We start from the raw sequence: 19,312 nt of genomic DNA on the forward strand, positions 1-19,312 counted from the left end.
AAAGCACTTGCTCCTTGTAGTAATAGCTATGACAGACCTAGACACTATGTTAAAAAGCAGAGACATCACTTTGCCAGCAAAGGTCCATATAATCAAAGCTATGGTTTTTCCAGTAGTCATGTATGGATATGAGAGTTGAACCATAAAGAAGGTTGAGCACCAAAGAATTGATGCTTTTGAACTGTGATGTTGGAGAAGACTCTGACAGTCCCTTGGACAGCAAGGATATCAAACCAGTCAATCCTAAAGGAAATCAACTCTGAATATCATTGGAAGAACTGATGCTGAAGCTAAAGCTCCAATATTTTGGCCACCTGATGTGAAGAGCCAATCTTTCCCTGATGCTGGGAAAGATTGAGGGCAAGAGAAGGGTGCAACAGAGGATGAAATCGTTGAATGGCATCATTGACTCAGTGGACATGAATTTCAGCAAACTCTGGGAGATAGTGAAGGACAAGGAAGCCTGGCGTGCTGCAGTCCATGGAATAACAAAGAGTCGAACATGATCAACAACAGTAATCTGAATTTAAATTATTCTTTCAGACTCAGAACTGCTCATAGGAATTTATGCTATAGAAACTTTCTGTGAGTGGTGTGTATGAATGTGTGCCTTTGTGTTCAGACACTCGTGTACATAGGCATGTATGAAAGAGCACAAGAGGAATTATACGCAGAGATGTTTATTGCAGCTTTGGTCTGCTTCCAGTTTTTATCAATGGCGATTTCTTCAATAAATTTTGGTGCCTTCTTGTAATGAAGAGAAGGAAATGGCAACCCACTCCAGTGTTCTTGCCTGGAGAATCCCAGGGACGGGGGAGCCTGGTGGGCTGCTGTCTATGGGGTCACACAGAGTCAGACACGACTGAAGTGACTTAGCTTAGCTTAGCTTGTAATGAAATGCTGTGAATGAAGTAAAGCTATATATATTGACTTGAGAAGATACCTATGATTACTCAAAGAAGAAAGCAGGTTGCCAAACAAGACTAAGCAGACTCAAGCATTGATAAAGTATTTATAAAATAAAATACCCTAATATGTTTGTAATGTATAACATGAATGTGTTATGGCAATATATGTTTAAGGTTGTGGTGCTTGTGCTTTTCTTACAGATGCTTCTTTGACAAGACCACTTCATCATCAAACCTCTGCCTGCCCCCACTCTCATGGAAACCCTCCTCCTCAGACTCAGCCTCCACCTCAAGTGGATTATGTTATTCCTCATCCTGTTCATGCTTTCCATTCTCAAATATCGTCTCATGCAACATCTCACCCCGTGGCACCCCCACCTCCAACTCATTTAGCCAGTACAGCTGCACCAATCCCTCAGCATCTTCCTCCCACACACCAGCCAATTTCACACCATATTCCAGCCACAGCACCTCCGGCACAAAGACTGCACCCTCATGAAATGATGCAGAGGATGGAAGTTCAAAGAAGGAGAATGATGCAGCACCCAACGTATGTTCTACGTTTTTAGAAAGATAATCACCCTTTATTCTTTGCTTTCTATTTCCATTGGCTTTTAAAACTGTGAAGTCTTCAGAAGCGATATAGCTATACTTAATCCTCAGTTCACTAGGAAATTAAGTTTTTGCTAACCAGAATGTCTTATCCTGAGTTGTAGGTGCTGACATAAAAATTTTATATCAGGTTATTTCATATGAAAAGACTATAAAAACAAAAAGAACTTTTTGTTTTCTTTGGAAAACTCAGGATCTGATGTTCTAATTTGGGGCAGTGTACTTTGTTGGGCTTATTCTGCCTGCCTATTAAAGTTATGCAGGAAAATGGCTACATTGGTTCATCTATATATTGTCTGTAGCTTCTTTTACACTACAAAAACCAAGTTGAGTAGTTAGAACAGAAACCATGTGGCCTATAGAGCAAGCAGTGTTAAGTATTTGGCCCTTACAGAATGTTTGCAGACTCTTGATTTAATCAATGATCTGGCTCTTGTGTAACTTCTTTCTTTAGTTATATCATTTAAGGTTATATTTAGAATCTGTGACTATTTTTGTCATTTTAATACAGTGCCTCTTTATATAGAAAGTTGCCGATTAATATTTCTATCTTCCAGTATCTAGAAAATTACTTGTTCTGAATCATTAAGGTTAAACATGAAAACTCTGTATATGTGTTTGAAACTAGTAGAAAATGAGAATTAGACTATAAAAATGAATCCCTAGAACTGTTTTTTTCTCAAGTGCCATTTGTTTAGAACTTCGTTACCATTTACATTTGTAAATTTGACAGACTTTAGAAAGAGAAAATACAGTAAGCTGGACTGATGAATAAAGAGTGTGAATAGAAGTAATACCAGTTTCCCAGATGTGTTGACATGTATTTGCATGTGTTTGAAGAAAACGCACAGGTTAAATTTTTTTCCTTAGAAGTTTTTTTTTTTAACTTAGAAGTTTTATCCATTAAAATGGATGAGTATTATTATAGCAAAAAGATGAAGCAAGATAGTTTCCATTTCTTCTGTTTTATATGTTTATATAAACAACTTCCTTGTGTCTGAAGCATATGCTGGAGTATTAATTTTTTAAATTTTATTTTCATTTAGTTGCTGTTATTCTATTTAAAATATCTGCCATATTATAAAGATACTGTTTTTTCCCTAGGATGATATTTGGATTGGAGACATTGAAATAAATGAGTAGTGAGAATTTGTGGGACTATGGTTTCTTGATTTATTGTTAATCATTAAGTTTATTGTTACAGTTAATTTCAAGACTAATCTATAGATGTTTATAATATTAATACTAGATTGTTTTTTTCTACATTAAGAAATAACCAATTATTCAATTATTTCCAGTGGTCTTTTTGTGTTCTGTGTTTCCAGGCGGGCACATGAACGCCCCCCACCCCATCCACATAGGATGCACCCAAATTATGGTCACGGGCATCATATTCATGTGCCTCAGACTATGTCCTCACATCCTCGACAGGCTCCGGAGAGATCTGCCTGGTCAGTATCTTATTTATTTCAGAGCTGTGATCAGTTTCTTGTGGTAGAAAAGGTTGGAAGAGATACTTTATAGGGGAAGGGTAATGTGGGGACTTGCCTGGTGGTCCAGTGGCTGTGACTGGACTTTCAATGCAGGGAGTCTGGGTTCGATCCCTGGTCAAGGAACTAGATCTCACACGCTGCAACTAAGAGTTCGCATTCCGCAAGTAAAGATCCCACATGTCACAATAAGATTGAAGATCCTGAGTGTTGCAACTAAGACCTAAGCACAGCAAATAGCTAGATATATAAATTTTTTTTTAAGGATAATGTAGAGAAACAATTACAGCTTAGCTGTGACTCACTGTCTCTGGGTGAGTCATAAGAGACTTGGGGAGGGAAAGAGTAGCAACTTGAGTTATAGGGCAGGGAACCCTGTCAAACTGGAATAGAACTTTTTTGTTGTTGTTTCTCAGAGATCTACCATCAAAGTAAAACCCCTAAATTTTTCATCTTCTTTATCCAGCACCCCCACCTTTGTACTCAGGTTTGCTGTACCTCCCTTAACCGCTGCTATTGATAAGGGAAATTCAGCCTGGATCCTCCAGGCTTGAGTTATTTCCTAGAGAAATGGAGGCAAATTTGCATTAATTTTCTTTCTGAATCTGTTGTCTATAGGTAGCTATTGAGATCTTGATCCACAGTGACTTTTCAGACAGAATATAAAATGAGAATAAATAAATGAAGATTTGATACTTACCAGTTTTACTTTCTAAAATTTTGTTTACCCTTGCTTTATAAGGTACAGAAGTGTTTACTCTTCGAATTATCCTTGATGCCAACAATCCAGAGGCACTATCCAACAAACAAAAGACCTGGGGGCAGTATTCATATAAACCAAAAAAGTAAACTCAATTGTATATGCTTCTTATGAAAAATCAGACTTTTAGATTGGAAGGAACCTTAGGACCACTCATATGTCCTTCCTTTGTAAGGTGTGAAACTGGATACAGATGCCTTGCTCCTCATGGTCACAAAGTTGAACCTTTGAATTTTGGTTTCTAAAATGAACTTGAAATTATTAGTTATATCTTTTGGGCTAAATTATCTTTTTTTCTCAGCTAAGTAAGATAAGAATCTTCAGATGACATTAAAAAATGTAAACATACTCCTGCATTTCTGTTGATAATAGACACTGTAAGGATGTCTAACATTTAAACTGTTCTCCTTTGTCAGGGAACTGGGAATTGAAGCTGGAGTAACTGCAGCTACTTATACACCTGGAGCATTGCATCCTCACTTGGCCCATTACCATGCACCACCTCGGCTTCATCACCTGCAATTAGGAGCTCTACCTTTAATGGTAAAATAGGAAGATTTCAAAATTCTGACATAGTTGCCTTCAAAAACTGTTCTTCCTTTTCTAAGTTACTTTTTGGAAATATTTTAAATGTATTAGTTGTTAATAGGTGTTTCAGTAGAGGATTAGAATTATTATTATTAGATTGAAATTGTGCTATAAGAAGGTATTAGATACAGTAAAATATGTTTGTATCTGCAGTGTTACATATACTCTTCTTGATGTAAAAAATGACATTTTTATACCAACAGTTTATACCAACATGATAATCTTTATCCGCTTTTAGTGGGATATCTGCTTTATCATCATAAATGGTAATGGGTCTGTTCTGATGCATTCATACTTTATTTTCTGATCAGTAGAAAGACTCTACTAATTCTCTGTAACTGATTTGAGCAGATTCAGATTTTGTTGATACCAGTTTGAGTTCTAAAGAGCAAATTCAGCAAAAATTGAGTTTTCTTTTCACATAATACATATTGCATAATACAGAGAAGTGAGTAGTTTTGTAGGGGTAGAAGTATTGCAGAGAAGGTTTCCAAGACACTTTACTATACATGCAACTTCTAAGCAAGCTTTGAAATTGAGAATGGTACTCTTAAAGTGACTACATCATGTAAAGAGCTTTCAGATAGCATATTGCTATTGCTATTGCTATTGCTATTGCTAAGTCACTTCAGTCGTGTCCGACTCTATGTGACCCTATAGACGGCAGCCCACCAGGCTCCCTCATCCCTGGGATTCTCCAGGCAAGAACACTGGAGTGGGTTGCCATTTCCTTCTCCAATGTATGAAAGTAAAAAGTGAAAGTGAAGTTGCTCAGTCGTGTCCGACCCTTAGCGACCCCATGGACTGCAGCCCACCAGACTCCTCCGTCCATGGGATTTTCCAGGCAAGAGTACTGGAGTGGGGTGCCATTGCCTTCTCCGTCAGATAGCATAAGCACAGGGAAATCCAAGTTGCTGTTTCTAGATCTTAGGGGTGAAGGTTACTCAGCAATGAAATATGTGCACTGCCAAGAAACTAGAACTTAGGCTTCATTGAAAGAGTAATGTCTTGATCATGTTTATGTTGTTAGAATGATTTAATCAGATTGCACCTAAATAGACCATCTCTTCAGTTGTGTGGAAAATAGGTTTCATGATGGAAGCAAGGACGCATTATAGTAGAAGAGATGAAAGTTGATGAATGCTTGAACAAAGGCAGTGGCAGTTGACCTAAAAATGATGGGCTCTGTTTGAGTAATGTTTAGGATGATTCCCAGATATCTAACTTTGGTTGTTAGGTGTATGTATGGTGCAGCCATTCACTAATTTGGAGAACATTAGATGAGGATTTAGGGAAGGGGTTAGGTGAGTTAGATTTTGGACATATTGAATCTGACATATATGTGTCAGGGTGGACTGTCCAGTAGGAAGTTGGGTTTATGGTCTGGATCTCCAAAGAATAAAATGGTCTTTGAGTTAACGATAGGTTGTGATCTGTCAATATAAAATATTACATGTGTCACATGTCTGTCATATTACACGAATCCATGGAAGACGATTAGATTTCTAAGAAAAATGTGCAAACTGATGAGAGATTGAAAGAACCTTGGCCAATAATAATACTGTATTTAAATGATAATACTGTATTTCAGGGCCTCCTGGGTGGCTCAGTGCTAAGAGGAACCTGGCGGGCTACAGTCCATGTGGTCACAAAAGAGTCAGACACAACTTAGCAACTAAACAACAACAACAACAACTGTACTTCAAACAAATAATTTCAAGAATTGGCTAGGGTAATGAGGAGAAACAAAGTTAGAATAATGTCAAAATAATATGGTCAGTAGTGTTTCATCACAAAAAAGTGAAGTTTGAAAAATGTTGAATGCATTTGGCATTAGAGTGGTTTCTGGCAGCTTTTGTCACAGTGATTTCAGTAATGGTGAGTGATGGAGGCTGGGGTGCCTCTTAGATCACAGTAAGGTAGGGAAAGTTAAAATATGTGGAGATTGAGTATAAACTACTTGCCTTATAAACTTGGCTGTGAAGGGAAAGTGGGAAATAGCATTGGCGTTTAGTCCACGATTGATTGTTCCTTGGTGGCTCAGATGGGTAAAGAATCTGCCTGCAATGCTGGAGACCTAGGTTCAATCCCTGGGTAGGTGCAATCCCCTGGTGAAAGGAATGGGTACCCACTCCAGTATTTTTGCCTGAAGAGTTCCATGAATAGAGGAGCCTGGTGGGCTCTAGTCCATGGGGTGGCAAAGAGTCGGACACAACTAAGTGAGTAACACTCTCTCACTATTAGGATTAGAGAGACAACCTGGGTTTGGAGAAACTTGAAGGTAATTTTAGGCTTAAGACAAAACAGTGGTAACAGGGAGGACTTGTTTGAAGACATACAGGAAAAGGGTGGGTAGCAGTTAAGGATGGTCCAGGTTGGGGAAACAAGAGAAAGAAGGAGCAAATGATAGAGCTCACCTTTGGGTAAGAGAAAGAGGAAGCTTATCCCTAAAAGTTAGAGAAAGGAGGCTAGAGAGGGTTACAAGAGATGTGCAGGTTTTAAGTAATTTGGAAGGCCTGAGTTCCTTTCTGATATTTTCATTTCTCTTGGAGATGTGTAGGAAGATAGGTTATCTGCTTAGAGCTGGATACTATTGATCTTGATTATAAGGAAAGTTGCAGATACTTAAATAATAGACTATTTAAAGGGTAAAAATTATTGCTTATTTTAAATGCTTTTCCATGTGTGAATGGTCTTTTAAAGCTGTAAAACATGCTAGAAGTGTATTATGATTTAGTAGAAGCCACATAATTCTGGAGATTTGTTTATAAAAATGCAAGAATGGTCTTAGAATATCCCTTTCCTAACACTACGGTCAGCTCTTGTTATTCATGGTAGTTAATGTACTATAGAGTTACTGTGAATGCTGACAAAATAGATATTGAACCATTATTCCCAGGGTAAATACAGCCCTAGGTTATTGCAAACCTCCCATCCCAACAACCAATGCATAACCTTGTTTTAATGTATTTTTCTGGTTAGAGACACCTTGTTTGGTATATACTGTTGATTCATTGACATTGAGCACATGGCCAAGCTCATGATACCATAACTCATGCCTGAATGAAGCTTATGTACACATATTTTCTCCATAAGGCACGTCACAGCCTTCTTGCACTTAGGAACCCTAACTAATAATTAAGCATTATGTTTGGGGATCAGTTTAAACAACAGAATGACCTATACAAAGTACAAAAATGTGAAAAACATTGCACTTAATACATTGCAAAAAAGACACTTGTTTACAGTGTAAGAACTGAAACAAGTGGGCAGGGTCTTGTTCTTCCTCAGCTGGGAGCATGTATTGGGTAACTTAGATTTTTTTGCTGCTCTGTGCAGGTCTATGAATGACTTGTGAGAGCACAGCTATTGATTTTGGAGTTACAAACAAATTCTGTCAAGTAGGTGAGCTCACAAATGATTGTGAAGATTGACCTTAGCTAACAAAAAATTAGAAACTGTTAAACTTTCACTAATAGAACCAAACCAAAAGAGCAGCCAAAGGTGCCTTTGTTATTCATGGTAGTTAATGTACTATAGAGTTACTGTGAATGCTGACAAAATAGATATTGAACCTAGAGAAAGGGAAATAAAACTTTTATCCTGAAATTAAGTTTTGTTAGAAAATTTTATGCATTTCTATTTCTTAATACTGTATAATAAAGCTCTCTGAAATTGACCAGATCTTTTTTTAATATAAATTTATTTATTTTAATTGAAGGCTAACTACTGTATAATATTGTATGAAATTGACCAGATCTTATGAAAATTTTGCTCTGTATATGTTTAGGCTACTAAGAGCATCATTCTTAGGTTTGAGTATTCCCTACTTAGGATTCTTTGTGCAAAATAAATCAAGTAGAAGAGAATCTGTTATCTCATGGAACTGCTGTTTCTGTTTTTTTCCTTCTGATGATAATTTAAAAGTTATTATAAATGAGATCATTTTTGAAGAGGAACCTGTTAACACAGTGCCTTTTTAGGAGTTATGTATACTTCCTGAAGTTGATTTTTTTGAGAAGCTATGTGGAGAAAATTGAGTATCTGAATTATTCGATGGCAGCAATAAAACTTGAGCCTGTTCTGAATTCATTTAGCTTACCTGTTCTCTTCAAATAGGTTCCTGACATGGCAGGCTATCCTCACATTCGTTACATTTCATCAGGCTTGGATGGAACATCATTCAGAGGTCCTTTCAGGGGCAATTTTGAGGTATGTAATAGCATTAATGAAGATATTTGCCACAGTATCTGTAATGTAAAAAGAGAGTATGTGTAATATTAATAGTTACAAGTATAGGATTGCTGCAGTGACTGAGGATCAAAAGGCAGTAACACATCTATATTGATTCTAGGGATTATTATAGAAAGATTTATTAGTAATATTAATCTTAGCATCAGAAATTACCCAAATATTGAAGAAGAGTAATTGAAAATATCTAATAATAGAAGAATGTAGAAATTTATTTAGTTCAGTCGCTCAGTCGTGTCCGACTCTTTGCGACCCCATGAATTGCAGCACTCCAGGCCTCACTGTCCATCACCAACTCCCAGAGTTCACTCAGACTCACGTCCATCGAGTCCGTGATGCCATCCAGCCATCTCATCCTGGGTCGTCCCCTTCTCCTCCTGCCCCCAATCCCTCCCAGCATCAGAGTCTTTTCCAATGAGTCAACTCTTCGCATGAGGTGGCCAAAGTACTGAAGCTTCAGCTTTAGCATCATTCCTTCCAAAGAAATCCCAGGGCTGATCTCCTTCAGAATGGACTGGTTGGATTTCCTTGCAGTCCAAGGGACTCTCAAGAGTCTTCTCCAACACCACAGTTCAAAAGCATCTATTCTTTGGTGCTCAGCCTTCTTCACAGTCCAACTCTCACATCCATACATGACTACTGGAAAGACCATAGCCTTGACTAGACGGACCTTTGTTGGCAAAGTAATGTCTCTGCTTTTGAATATGCTATCTAGGTTGGTCATAACTTTCCTTCCAAGGAGTAAGCATCTTTTAATTTCATGGCTGCAGTCACCATCTGCAGTGATTTTTGGAGCCCCCCAAAAATGAAGTCTGACACTGTTTCCACTGTTTCCCCATCTATTTGCCATGAAGTGGTGGGACCAGATGCCATGATCTTCATTTTCTGAATGTTGAGAATTTTATTAAATAAATATAAATATCAGATAAAGAATCATACCATTAAATGTGCTAGAAGAACCTTAATGCTTTTTTTTTTTTTTTTAAATAAATGTAGTACGTGAAACTGTGCTCAGTGTTTGTGGCAGCCTGGATGGGAGGGGAGTTTGAGGGAGAATGGATACATGTATTGTATGTGCCGAGTCCCTTTGCTCTTCACTAGAAACTATCACAGCATTGTTAATTGGCTCTACCCCAATACAAAATAAGAAGTTAAAAATTTTTTAAATGCACTAGACTTATATGCTTTACTTAACCCATGTGATGCTTGTAATACATTAGAATTTAGTGATAACATTTTTTCTATAAATTTACTCTTTGCAATATATCTGGGAAATAAGTACTATCAGTTTTTTGACTAGTACATTGTTTTTGATAGTTCTGATATTCTCATGGGTAGATGAATATAATTTATTTAACCATTCTTCTAGGAAAACATTTAGGTTTTTAAAATATTTTTTCTACTATAATCAATGCCTAATGCTTTTTGACTAAGCTTAGTTTTTAGAGAAGCATTGCTATAGAAAAACAAACCTAAGTAATTCAGTTTTTTGCTAAATATCTTTGAATTTTCTGGAAGAACAGATCATTTAGATATGATTAAAGTTTTGTTTCTTCATGTCAGTTTGGAATTTGGAATCAAGAATTATTGTTTGACTTGTTTCCCTATTTTACTGCAGTGACTTCATCTTCTAGATGCATACATGCTTACTGACTTAAATGGGATCATGTCGTAATACGTTGCTCTAGTCTACCAAGATAACTTTGTCATACCACTTCAGTTAGCTGAGAATTAAACAGCCATTTGCCTTACCATATATGGGTTTTGAATACTCTATTTACATTGCATGTTTATAAATATGGTACTTTATTGCTTTTACAATACTGATTGTGCTGTTCAAGGAATAATAATGCTGGCTTTTAATACTGGTTATTCTTCTTCTTCAGGAACTTATTCATTTAGAAGAAAGATTAGGAAATGTTAATCGTGGAGCATCCCAGGGGACAATTGAAAGATGTACATATCCACATAAATACAAAAAGGTAAGCATTTATTCTGTGAAACATCTACATTATTGTTGAAATGCATAACATTTAATATCATGGACTTTTTTCAAGTTTGTGGAATCTATCAACTACATTTTTTTATTATTAAAACAATATATGCATATGGTTAAAAAATCTAAAACTATAAATTGAAGTCTGTTACTCTAATGATCCTAGTTTTCCTTCCCAGAAGAAAAATCATGCTTAAAGATTTCTTAGGTAATCTTCCAAGTATTTTTAATAATGTGCATATATATATATTTTTTCTTCCACTTTTGAAAATAACTCAAAGGGGCTAATATGCATACAGTTTTTGTCCATTTTCTTTTTATTCTATATCAGCACCTACGGATGACCTGTATTCTTACTAATAGCTTATACAGAATTCCATCCTATAGTGGTACCATAATTCAGCTAGTCAGTTGTTTGGATGGGAACTTAATTGACCTACATTTCTTACATTCTACCCTTATATCCTTATGTAGCGTTACATCTAGAAGATGTGCAGTAGGCATGTTAAATAAATTTCTTTCAACAAACCATGTTCTATACTGTAGAGACTAATGAAGTTTGAAAATGACTGTTCGTTGTATTTTTCACCCTTTTCCTAAGATTATTAATGGGGTATTACCATTAAATGTAAGTCCTCTCAACTGTTTAAGCTAAATACTATAACTAGCATTCATTTTTGAACATTATCTGAAACATTAATGAAACGAAGTGTATCTGGCTGTGCCTCATGATGGGACAGAATAGTATATATGATCCTGATTGTGGGTTAGAAATGATAGATTTCAGACTAATGAATATGTTACTTTTAATTTTGATGCTGATTATTTAAAGGTCTTATGAGAACACTTTGTTGATAATAGTCACTTAATTCATCCTTTAATTCATGGCAATTTTATCTGGGAAATATGTTGTGGGTGAATGTATGGTTTTGTTTGTTTTGTTTTTCAAATAAACACGAACTTTACTCAGTTGTTCAATAATGTCATCTCTACTAACAAGGTAACAACTGATTGGTTCTCACAGAGGAAACTGCACTGCAAACAAGATGGGGAAGAAGGGACTGAGGAAGACACAGAGGAAAAATGTACTATCTGTTTGTCTATTTTAGAGGAAGGTGAAGATGTGAGGTAACTAACCACTAATTATCTAAAATTCATTGTCAAAACTGGACAAGAGATTTTATTTGAGGGAATTCTCTTGTCGCCCAGTCGTTAAGACTCTGCACTTTGAGCTGCTTGAGGGTGCTGATTCAGTCCTTGGTCGGGGAACTAATCTCCCACAGACCTGCAATACAGCCAAAATAAGAGGAATTTTATTATAAAGCAGACCAGAAACCAAATAAAGATTACTCCTAGCGTACCCTGTTACCAGTCTCTGATATGTAGAATTGCCTTCTAATAGTGAATAAAACAGTGAAAAGATTAAGTTTCTGTATTAACATCAAAGAGAAATATACTACCTGTTTTAGGGCCACACCAAGACTTGGCCAGGGGGATTTTGTGGTCAATATTGTCTTATCTGAATCTTGTAGGACGGAGAACTTGAGAGATGAGAGACTTTGGAGGCCAAAACATGTATTTAATGTTTCTCCAAAGCTTACAGAGAGGGATCCAGAGTAGCTTCATGCAGTATGTTTTGCATCATCATTTATAAAGTGATCTTGTCCTAAAATTTCCTCTCAATTTGTAGACTGTTTTCTTCTTGCAACTATGTGATTTAGAAAATGTTATTATGCTAACCAAATATTTTAGACTTTTCTTTTTATAATCTGTTAAGTAACTGTTTTGTTCCTATTCTGTTTTTGCTAATGTAACATAATCCCATATGAAGCAAGTTCTATAACATATATAACAACTGTATCCTATTTCTTCAGTTGACTAAGAGAGAAAAAAAAGTTATAAACTTTTATTGTCTACTATATCACATAGAAGGTTGTTTGGACACTGTATTTCCAATGAAGATTTATAAATATAGATAATTGTTTTTTACAGTATTGACAATACTGTACAGAGAGTAATTAGAACACTTCTTTTTAGCTGTTTTTACAAAATATGAAATCTGAAATGTACAACAACTCAACAGTGGTGGAAGTTGAAATTGACACTTAAGTCAGTAACCTTTATTCTACCATTAGGTTTGATGTTAGCATGTTAGTGCATGGAAGCTTTATTTATTTCTCTATTTCTAATTGATAGTGTAGTGTACTAAAGCAAACATATCTCTTTAATCTGCTTTTAGAAGAGTAGCATAGTACGATATAACATGAAAATAATCTCATGAAACAATATTAATAACCTTTAATCAATCATGTACTTTAATGTGTTAAAGAGATCCTCTAGAGAGAAAATAATATTGCATATTAAGACATTCCTTAATTAGTATGATATGGCTGCTGTGTGTTTACAGAATTCTTTTGAGAGAATTAAGTGAGAATTTTTTGGAAAGTGCTTCATAAATACAGTGATTTGATATTAAAAATATATTTACAGTATTATGTTGTGGGGAACATATTGCCAACTCTAATAAATTGGCAGCTCATGTATAGAAACAAAGTTGGAATAATTGTTACTGTGGTTGTTGTTCTTAAAATTCTTGAGATTTTATATAATTTGATTCTTTAGCTGTGACAGTTAATTATCTTGGTCATTAATACATTACATTGCCCAAAGTATTAATTTAATGTAGGTATATAATCTTGAGTAGGGAGGGTTTGTTTTTTTTTAATAACAGAAGAGAAAATGTTTAGTAACTTCAGAACATTACTGAAGTATTGCATGTATCATTTGTTTAAATGCCACTGCACTTGTCATAAAATTAACTTTTGCTTTTTGTTTTGTTTACTTATAATAGACGCCTTCCCTGTATGCACCTTTTCCACCAAGTGTGTGTTGACCAGTGGTTGATCACCAATAAGAAGTGCCCCATTTGCAGAGTGGACATTGAGGCCCAGCTGCCAAGTGAAAGTTGACACCATGTTTCAGAACTCTTACCCTCCCTCTCATTCCCACCCTCCTGGTACTGCAGTCAACCAAAGATGGCATGACTTACCTGCGCAGATTCGGAAGCCTTGAACTTAAGAGTGCTGGCTCTGCTACATGGTACAACTAATGCTAGACCTACAGTTTATGTATACAGTTGATTTTGATGTATTTATAAAAGCTTTTTTTTTTTCTAGATTTGACATTTTTCCTGTATCATTTTACTGTATTTTTGCATGGTTCCTTGTATTGCATTTCTTTGCACATATTATGGGCTTGTGACCCTAAACTTGCAGGCAAGATTAGCTGCTTTAGTAAGTAGAATTTTGTGGTCTTTTTGGTTTTTACATAGTACCAGGTCTTGAGAATTATGAATTTTTTTATCCATTACTAACGTTTAATTTAATCAATCATGTACTTTAGTTTAATGTATAAAGATCCTCTAGAAAATGATAATATTGTGTATTAAGACATTCCTTAATTAGGACAAAATGGCTGCTGTATATTTACAATATGGAGTTCTGAGTTCAATACCATCCTTGATACCGGGAACAGAATACAAACCATTTTCAATCAGATGCAGGTGGTACTCACATCACCAGAGTGATCAATAGAATTCTTCTTGGTGTATCCTTTTCCTTTTAGCACAATGCAGATAGAGTTGACTATTAATACCATACATTTAGACTGCTGTTCCTATTGTATTTATCTTTTTCCTCCATCATTTAGAACTTTATTTCCCAGATTCAATTTTTGCTGCTGTGAAACAGCTCTGATGAACACTAAATATTAATTTCAATTAGCTGGATTGTATATACTTGCAGATTTAACAAAATTTTAGGGAAATTGAAGAAGACATGTAGAATTCCATTCAGTCTTCTGCTAAGCACGCATAGTAAAGATATCTGCTTACATTGATTTTTGTAAACACATTTAGTCAGGATTTAGAATTGCAGTCATTGGCAGGTATCTATGCATTCATAGAACTTCTAAAGGTCCCAGAATCACTTTTAAAGGGATTTTTATTAGTTTAAAGATAAATAAAGTCAGCTGAATCTACATGTCTCTTGTTTTATTTCTCTTTAAGCTTGAAAACAGTAAATCTGCAGATACTGTGAGGCACAAATTATACTGTCAACCTACTGTTGCTCTGGTTTTAGACTCCCACTTCATACATTACCAAGAGTCGATCACTGATTTAAAATTTTTAATTTCTATAGTTACGATTTACTGCATAATATAGAATATTAAAGTTAAGTTAATGTACTAACATTTCTCTTTTGGAGAAAGTTTTAATCCACTTCAGGATGCATATTATCAAGATACTTTCATATACAGGATAGCCTAATTTTATTTGTCTAAATATGCTTAATATGCCCCAGATTGCAAATGCATCAGTCAGTAACATCACTGTCTGTATGTGGAAGACATGTTCCCATGGATCATATGTGAAGATGTCGATAAGCTTGCATTAAGCCACCTGCTTTGTAAGTGGATTGATTAATAAATAACTTATATTTCTATTGTCTTTGTGTTTCATAATTCATTTTTATAAAACTGCCTACATTGAACATTATGGGATTCAAAAACAGTGATCTCACTCAGGTTGACATTTGCCTAATTTTGTTTGTATTCATTCAGTTATGGCTACTTGCCTTTTTTTTGTATTAGTAAATGTTACACTGAGTAATTGTCAATATCAACATGCTTCAGCATAGTTGGTGTTAGAGATCAAGGGTGGATTATGGTTAAGAAAATTGGATATAAAATAATACAATTAATAAGAATACTAGCAGCAGTTGTGGAAGGGTTGTGGGAGGGGTGGCAAGACAGAATGAGAAAGAGAAAGAGAGACTTTGCATATTACTGGGGAGAAGAGCTAGTAGCCCATATTCTGCTGGCCTAGATGTAGGACTTTACCACTGGAAAACCTGTGGTCCAGGCCAAGGGATAAAATGGGGAGAATTCTATACAACGAAGTCCTCTTGATGCTCCCCAAAACACAAATACATACAGATTTCTCTATTTTTTTATTATATCAGATTTAGATGCACAACTAAATTGTTGATTTGTTTAATGTTTGCTACTGATTTTTAAAAAATATAAACTATCATTACTTTAAAATTTACTTTATGCAAGTATTTGTGGCATATACCTGAACTATGTAGGAGCTTATTAAGCTACTACAGTTGGTTGCAGAAAAATGTGATTAGTATTGAACCAAATATGGAAGGAAAGTTTTAGTATTTTACCTTTTTGTGCTTTGTTTTGGTGTCTTCCATATCCTGCTACATTTTATGTCAAAGTGAAAATTTCAGTGATAGCTATCCAAATTCTTTAAAACTAAAATTCTTTTGTCAGCAAATCCTAATGTTCATTTTTGTTAATGTGGAAGTGATAAAGTGATACTTGAAGCTTTTTTCTTATCTGGTGATTTTTAGCTGCTAGCATGTTTCATCATTTGAATCATAACAATTTGACAGGAAACTAGCTCTGTTTTAAAAATGCGAATTAACATTTGTAACATTAAAATGTCGACTCTGGACATTTCATTATTAGTTTTTCATCAATGAGAATAACTTAGTTTTGTAGCAAATGCATCTTGATTTTTTTTTAATTTTTATTTTATATTGGAGTATGGTTGATTTACAGTGTTTTGTTAGTTTCAGGTGTACAGCAAAGTGATTCAGTTATGTGTATTACATATATCTATTCTTTTTCAAGTTCTTTTCCTATTTAGGTTATTACTGCATCCTGATTTCTAATTTAACTTTCCAAACTTCTGGAAACACAGTAAATTTTCTTGCTTATTCAAGACTTAACATGTCACAATATTGGATGTATTAAGGTTGAAATATTTTCTCTCAGTTATAGATTTCACTCATTTCCTTGAAATAAGAGTTACAAAAATAAATGTTATCAATTCTGTGATTGTGCCTTCTGGACACAATCTCATCTCTCTCCTCTGTATCCTGTACAGATTCACAGGTTACACAGTTGATCTTTTGAAATTTTGAAAAGAATATAGTCTTTGGTGTCAGAAAGACTTGGGCTTTGAATTGTGCAACTTTAAAAAAATTAAGCTTTCTGAGCTCCATCATTCTTAGCTATAACAGAAATAGTTTGTTATTAGAATTGAATGAGATGAGTATAAAGAGCTTAGCATATATGATATACTTAAGAAGTAAGTTCTCCCAATGCTTGCTCCATTCCACCCCACCACCCAGATTCGCTTGCCCTTGATAACAAATAATAGCAAAGGCAGGTGCTGGACCGTAGATCAGTGTTTACTGCGATCTTTCTCTTACTGGGTTCAACCAACTGATTACTAGATAAGAATGAACAATCCTTTTCAGCCCTTCTCTGATAGGTTGGCCTTTTTTCTTCTACCAGAGGAGTGGAAGATTCAGAGCACGTGTGCTTTCTTCCTTTGCCTTGAACTCACATGAGGCACATAGTTGCCCATAAAAACCATCTAATGCTGTGTTTTAGGTTACTGCCAGTGGATCAAAATTGGCACAGAATATGAAACCATTCACCCTTTCTGAGCTAAAAGAAAATAAATATTATGGAGAAATTAACAATTCCTCAATCTCTCCTAATTTTTCCCATCAAATTGTGTTAAATAGAGATCTGCTGCCCACTAACGGTTAACTAAGCACACTACTGAGCCACGTATGTTGTATTAACTGCTTCTAAGCTTTTTTCTTATGCTGAGAGCTATGACTGTAGAAGGTGTAGGTTTCCAGGGGAAGCTTTTGATTAGCCCAGACAAACTGCATGTCTCTTGTAATCCTTTATCATCACTACAGAGAATGGTTCACTTCAGTTCAGTCGCTCAGTCATGTCTGACTCTTTGCAGCCTCATGGACTGCAGCATGCCACGCTTCCCTGTCCATCAACAACTCCCAGAGCTTGCTCAAACTCATGTCCATCAAGTCGGTGATACCATCTAACCATCTCATCCTCTCGTCCCCTTCTCCTCCTGCCTTCAATCTTTCCAAGCATCAGGGTCTTTTCCAGTGAGTCAGTCCTTCACATCACGTGGCCAAAATATTGGAGTTTCAGCTTCAAGCATCAGTCTTTCCAATGAATATTCAAGACTGATTTCCTTTAGGATTGACTGGCCTGAAATCCTCCTTGCAGCCCAAGGGACTCTCAAGAGTCTTCTCCAACACCACAGTTCAAAAGCATCAATTCTTCAGCACTCAGTTTTCTTATAGTCCAACTCTGACATCCATACATGACCACTGGAAAAACCATAGCTTTGAATAGACAGACCTTTGTCAGCAAAGTAATATCTCTGCTTTTTAGTATGCTGTCTAGGTTGGTCATAGCTTTTCTTCCAAGGAGTAAGTGTCTTTTAATTTCATGGCTGCAGTCACTATCTGCAGTGATTTTGGAGACCAAGAAAATGAAGTCTCTTACTGTTTACATTGTTTCCCCATCTATTTGCTATGAAGTGATAGGACCGGATGCCATGATCTTTGTTTTCTGAATATTGAGTTTTAAGCCAGCTTTTTCACTCTCCTCTTTGACTTTCATCAAGAGACTGTTTAGTTCCTCTTTAGATCTGAGTATCTGAGGTTATTGATATTTCTCTTGGCAATCTTGATTCCAGTTTTTGCTTCATCCAGCCCGGCATTTTGCCTGATGTACTCTGCATTGTTACATAAGCAGGGTGACAATATACAGCCTTGATGTACTCCTTTCCAAATCTGGAACCAGTCTGTTGTTCCATGTCCGGTTCTAACTGTTTCTTCTTGACCTGCATACAGATTTCTCAGGAGGCAGGTAAGGTGGTCTGGTATTCCCATCTCTTGAAGACTTTCCACAGTTTGTTGTGATCCACACAGTCAAAGTCTTTGGCATAATCAATCAATAAAGCAGAATGGTTAGATTCACTGATTTTCATTGTGTGCTACTCCAAGTCAGTTTTACCTTAGGTGGCAATGTTCAATATGTGTGCAGGGTGGGTGGGGAGACTTTTAAAATGAAATTCTTTAGATTTTTACTGATCTATTTTGTTATTTAGAAAGAAAGAGATTGGCTTCTGCCAAGGCCTATGTGGCTGGTAGAACAGGTCAAGACACTCAGATTTCCAAGCTGGCCCATAGTATGGGATGCTCCAAACCTTTTATCCTAAGGATTCTGTTTTTTAGATTCTCAGGAGCCTCTTTAAGAAGAGTTTTGACAAGAGAATTGGAAGAGATGTGGTAGTCTCCCAGCTTGCCCTTAATAAGGGATGGATGTGTTTATTGAACTATCTAGACTACCATTCTATTAGTGTTTGCTTAGAGAATAAGTTATGATGTTCCTAAGGTCCTCCTTTACTGTTAGCTACACATGCCCCAAATCCCAAAGCTTTGTATTACCATCTATTGCTTGGTAACCATAAAACTTAGTGGCTCAACCTTAAACATTTTAGTTTCTGTGGATCAGAAATTTGGAAACAGCTTAGCTTGATGCTTCTGGCTCAGGGTGGCTCGTGAAGTTACAGTCAAGGTGCTAGCTGGGGCTGCAGTCATCTGAAGTCATTACTGGGTCGGGTTGATCTCTTTGGAAGATGGTTCACTCACATGGCTGATGATGGGAGACTTGGTTCAGTATTGGTTGTTGGCCAAGGGACCCCACCCCACTTCCTTGTTATAAGAGCCACTTCATAGGGCTGCTCAAATGTCTTCACAGCAGGGTAGCTGGCGACCACAGAGAAAGAGCAAGGAGGAAG

The 19,312-nt window shown here is 36.1% G+C and overlaps 1 protein-coding gene across 1 annotated transcript in view; it reads left to right on the plus strand.

Annotated features, from left to right (window-relative positions):
• Positions 1–15,053, plus strand: part of RNF111 (ring finger protein 111) — an 84,026-nt gene extending 68,973 nt beyond the window's left edge. The window contains exons 8-14 of the mRNA XM_068964871.1: positions 1,110–1,458; positions 2,846–2,971; positions 4,187–4,313; positions 8,478–8,570; positions 10,496–10,591; positions 11,606–11,733; positions 13,457–15,053. Of these exons, the coding sequence (XP_068820972.1) occupies positions 1,110–1,458; positions 2,846–2,971; positions 4,187–4,313; positions 8,478–8,570; positions 10,496–10,591; positions 11,606–11,733; positions 13,457–13,574 (1,037 nt within the window). The 3' untranslated portion in view covers positions 13,575–15,053. The remainder of the gene's footprint in view (positions 1–1,109; positions 1,459–2,845; positions 2,972–4,186; positions 4,314–8,477; positions 8,571–10,495; positions 10,592–11,605; positions 11,734–13,456) is intronic.
• Positions 15,054–19,312: the final 4,259 nt, after the last annotated feature.

The sequence above is a fragment of the Capricornis sumatraensis genome, chromosome 2, assembly GCF_032405125.1.
Source record: "Capricornis sumatraensis isolate serow.1 chromosome 2, serow.2, whole genome shotgun sequence".
In the NCBI taxonomy this organism is placed as follows: Eukaryota; Metazoa; Chordata; class Mammalia; order Artiodactyla; family Bovidae; genus Capricornis; species Capricornis sumatraensis.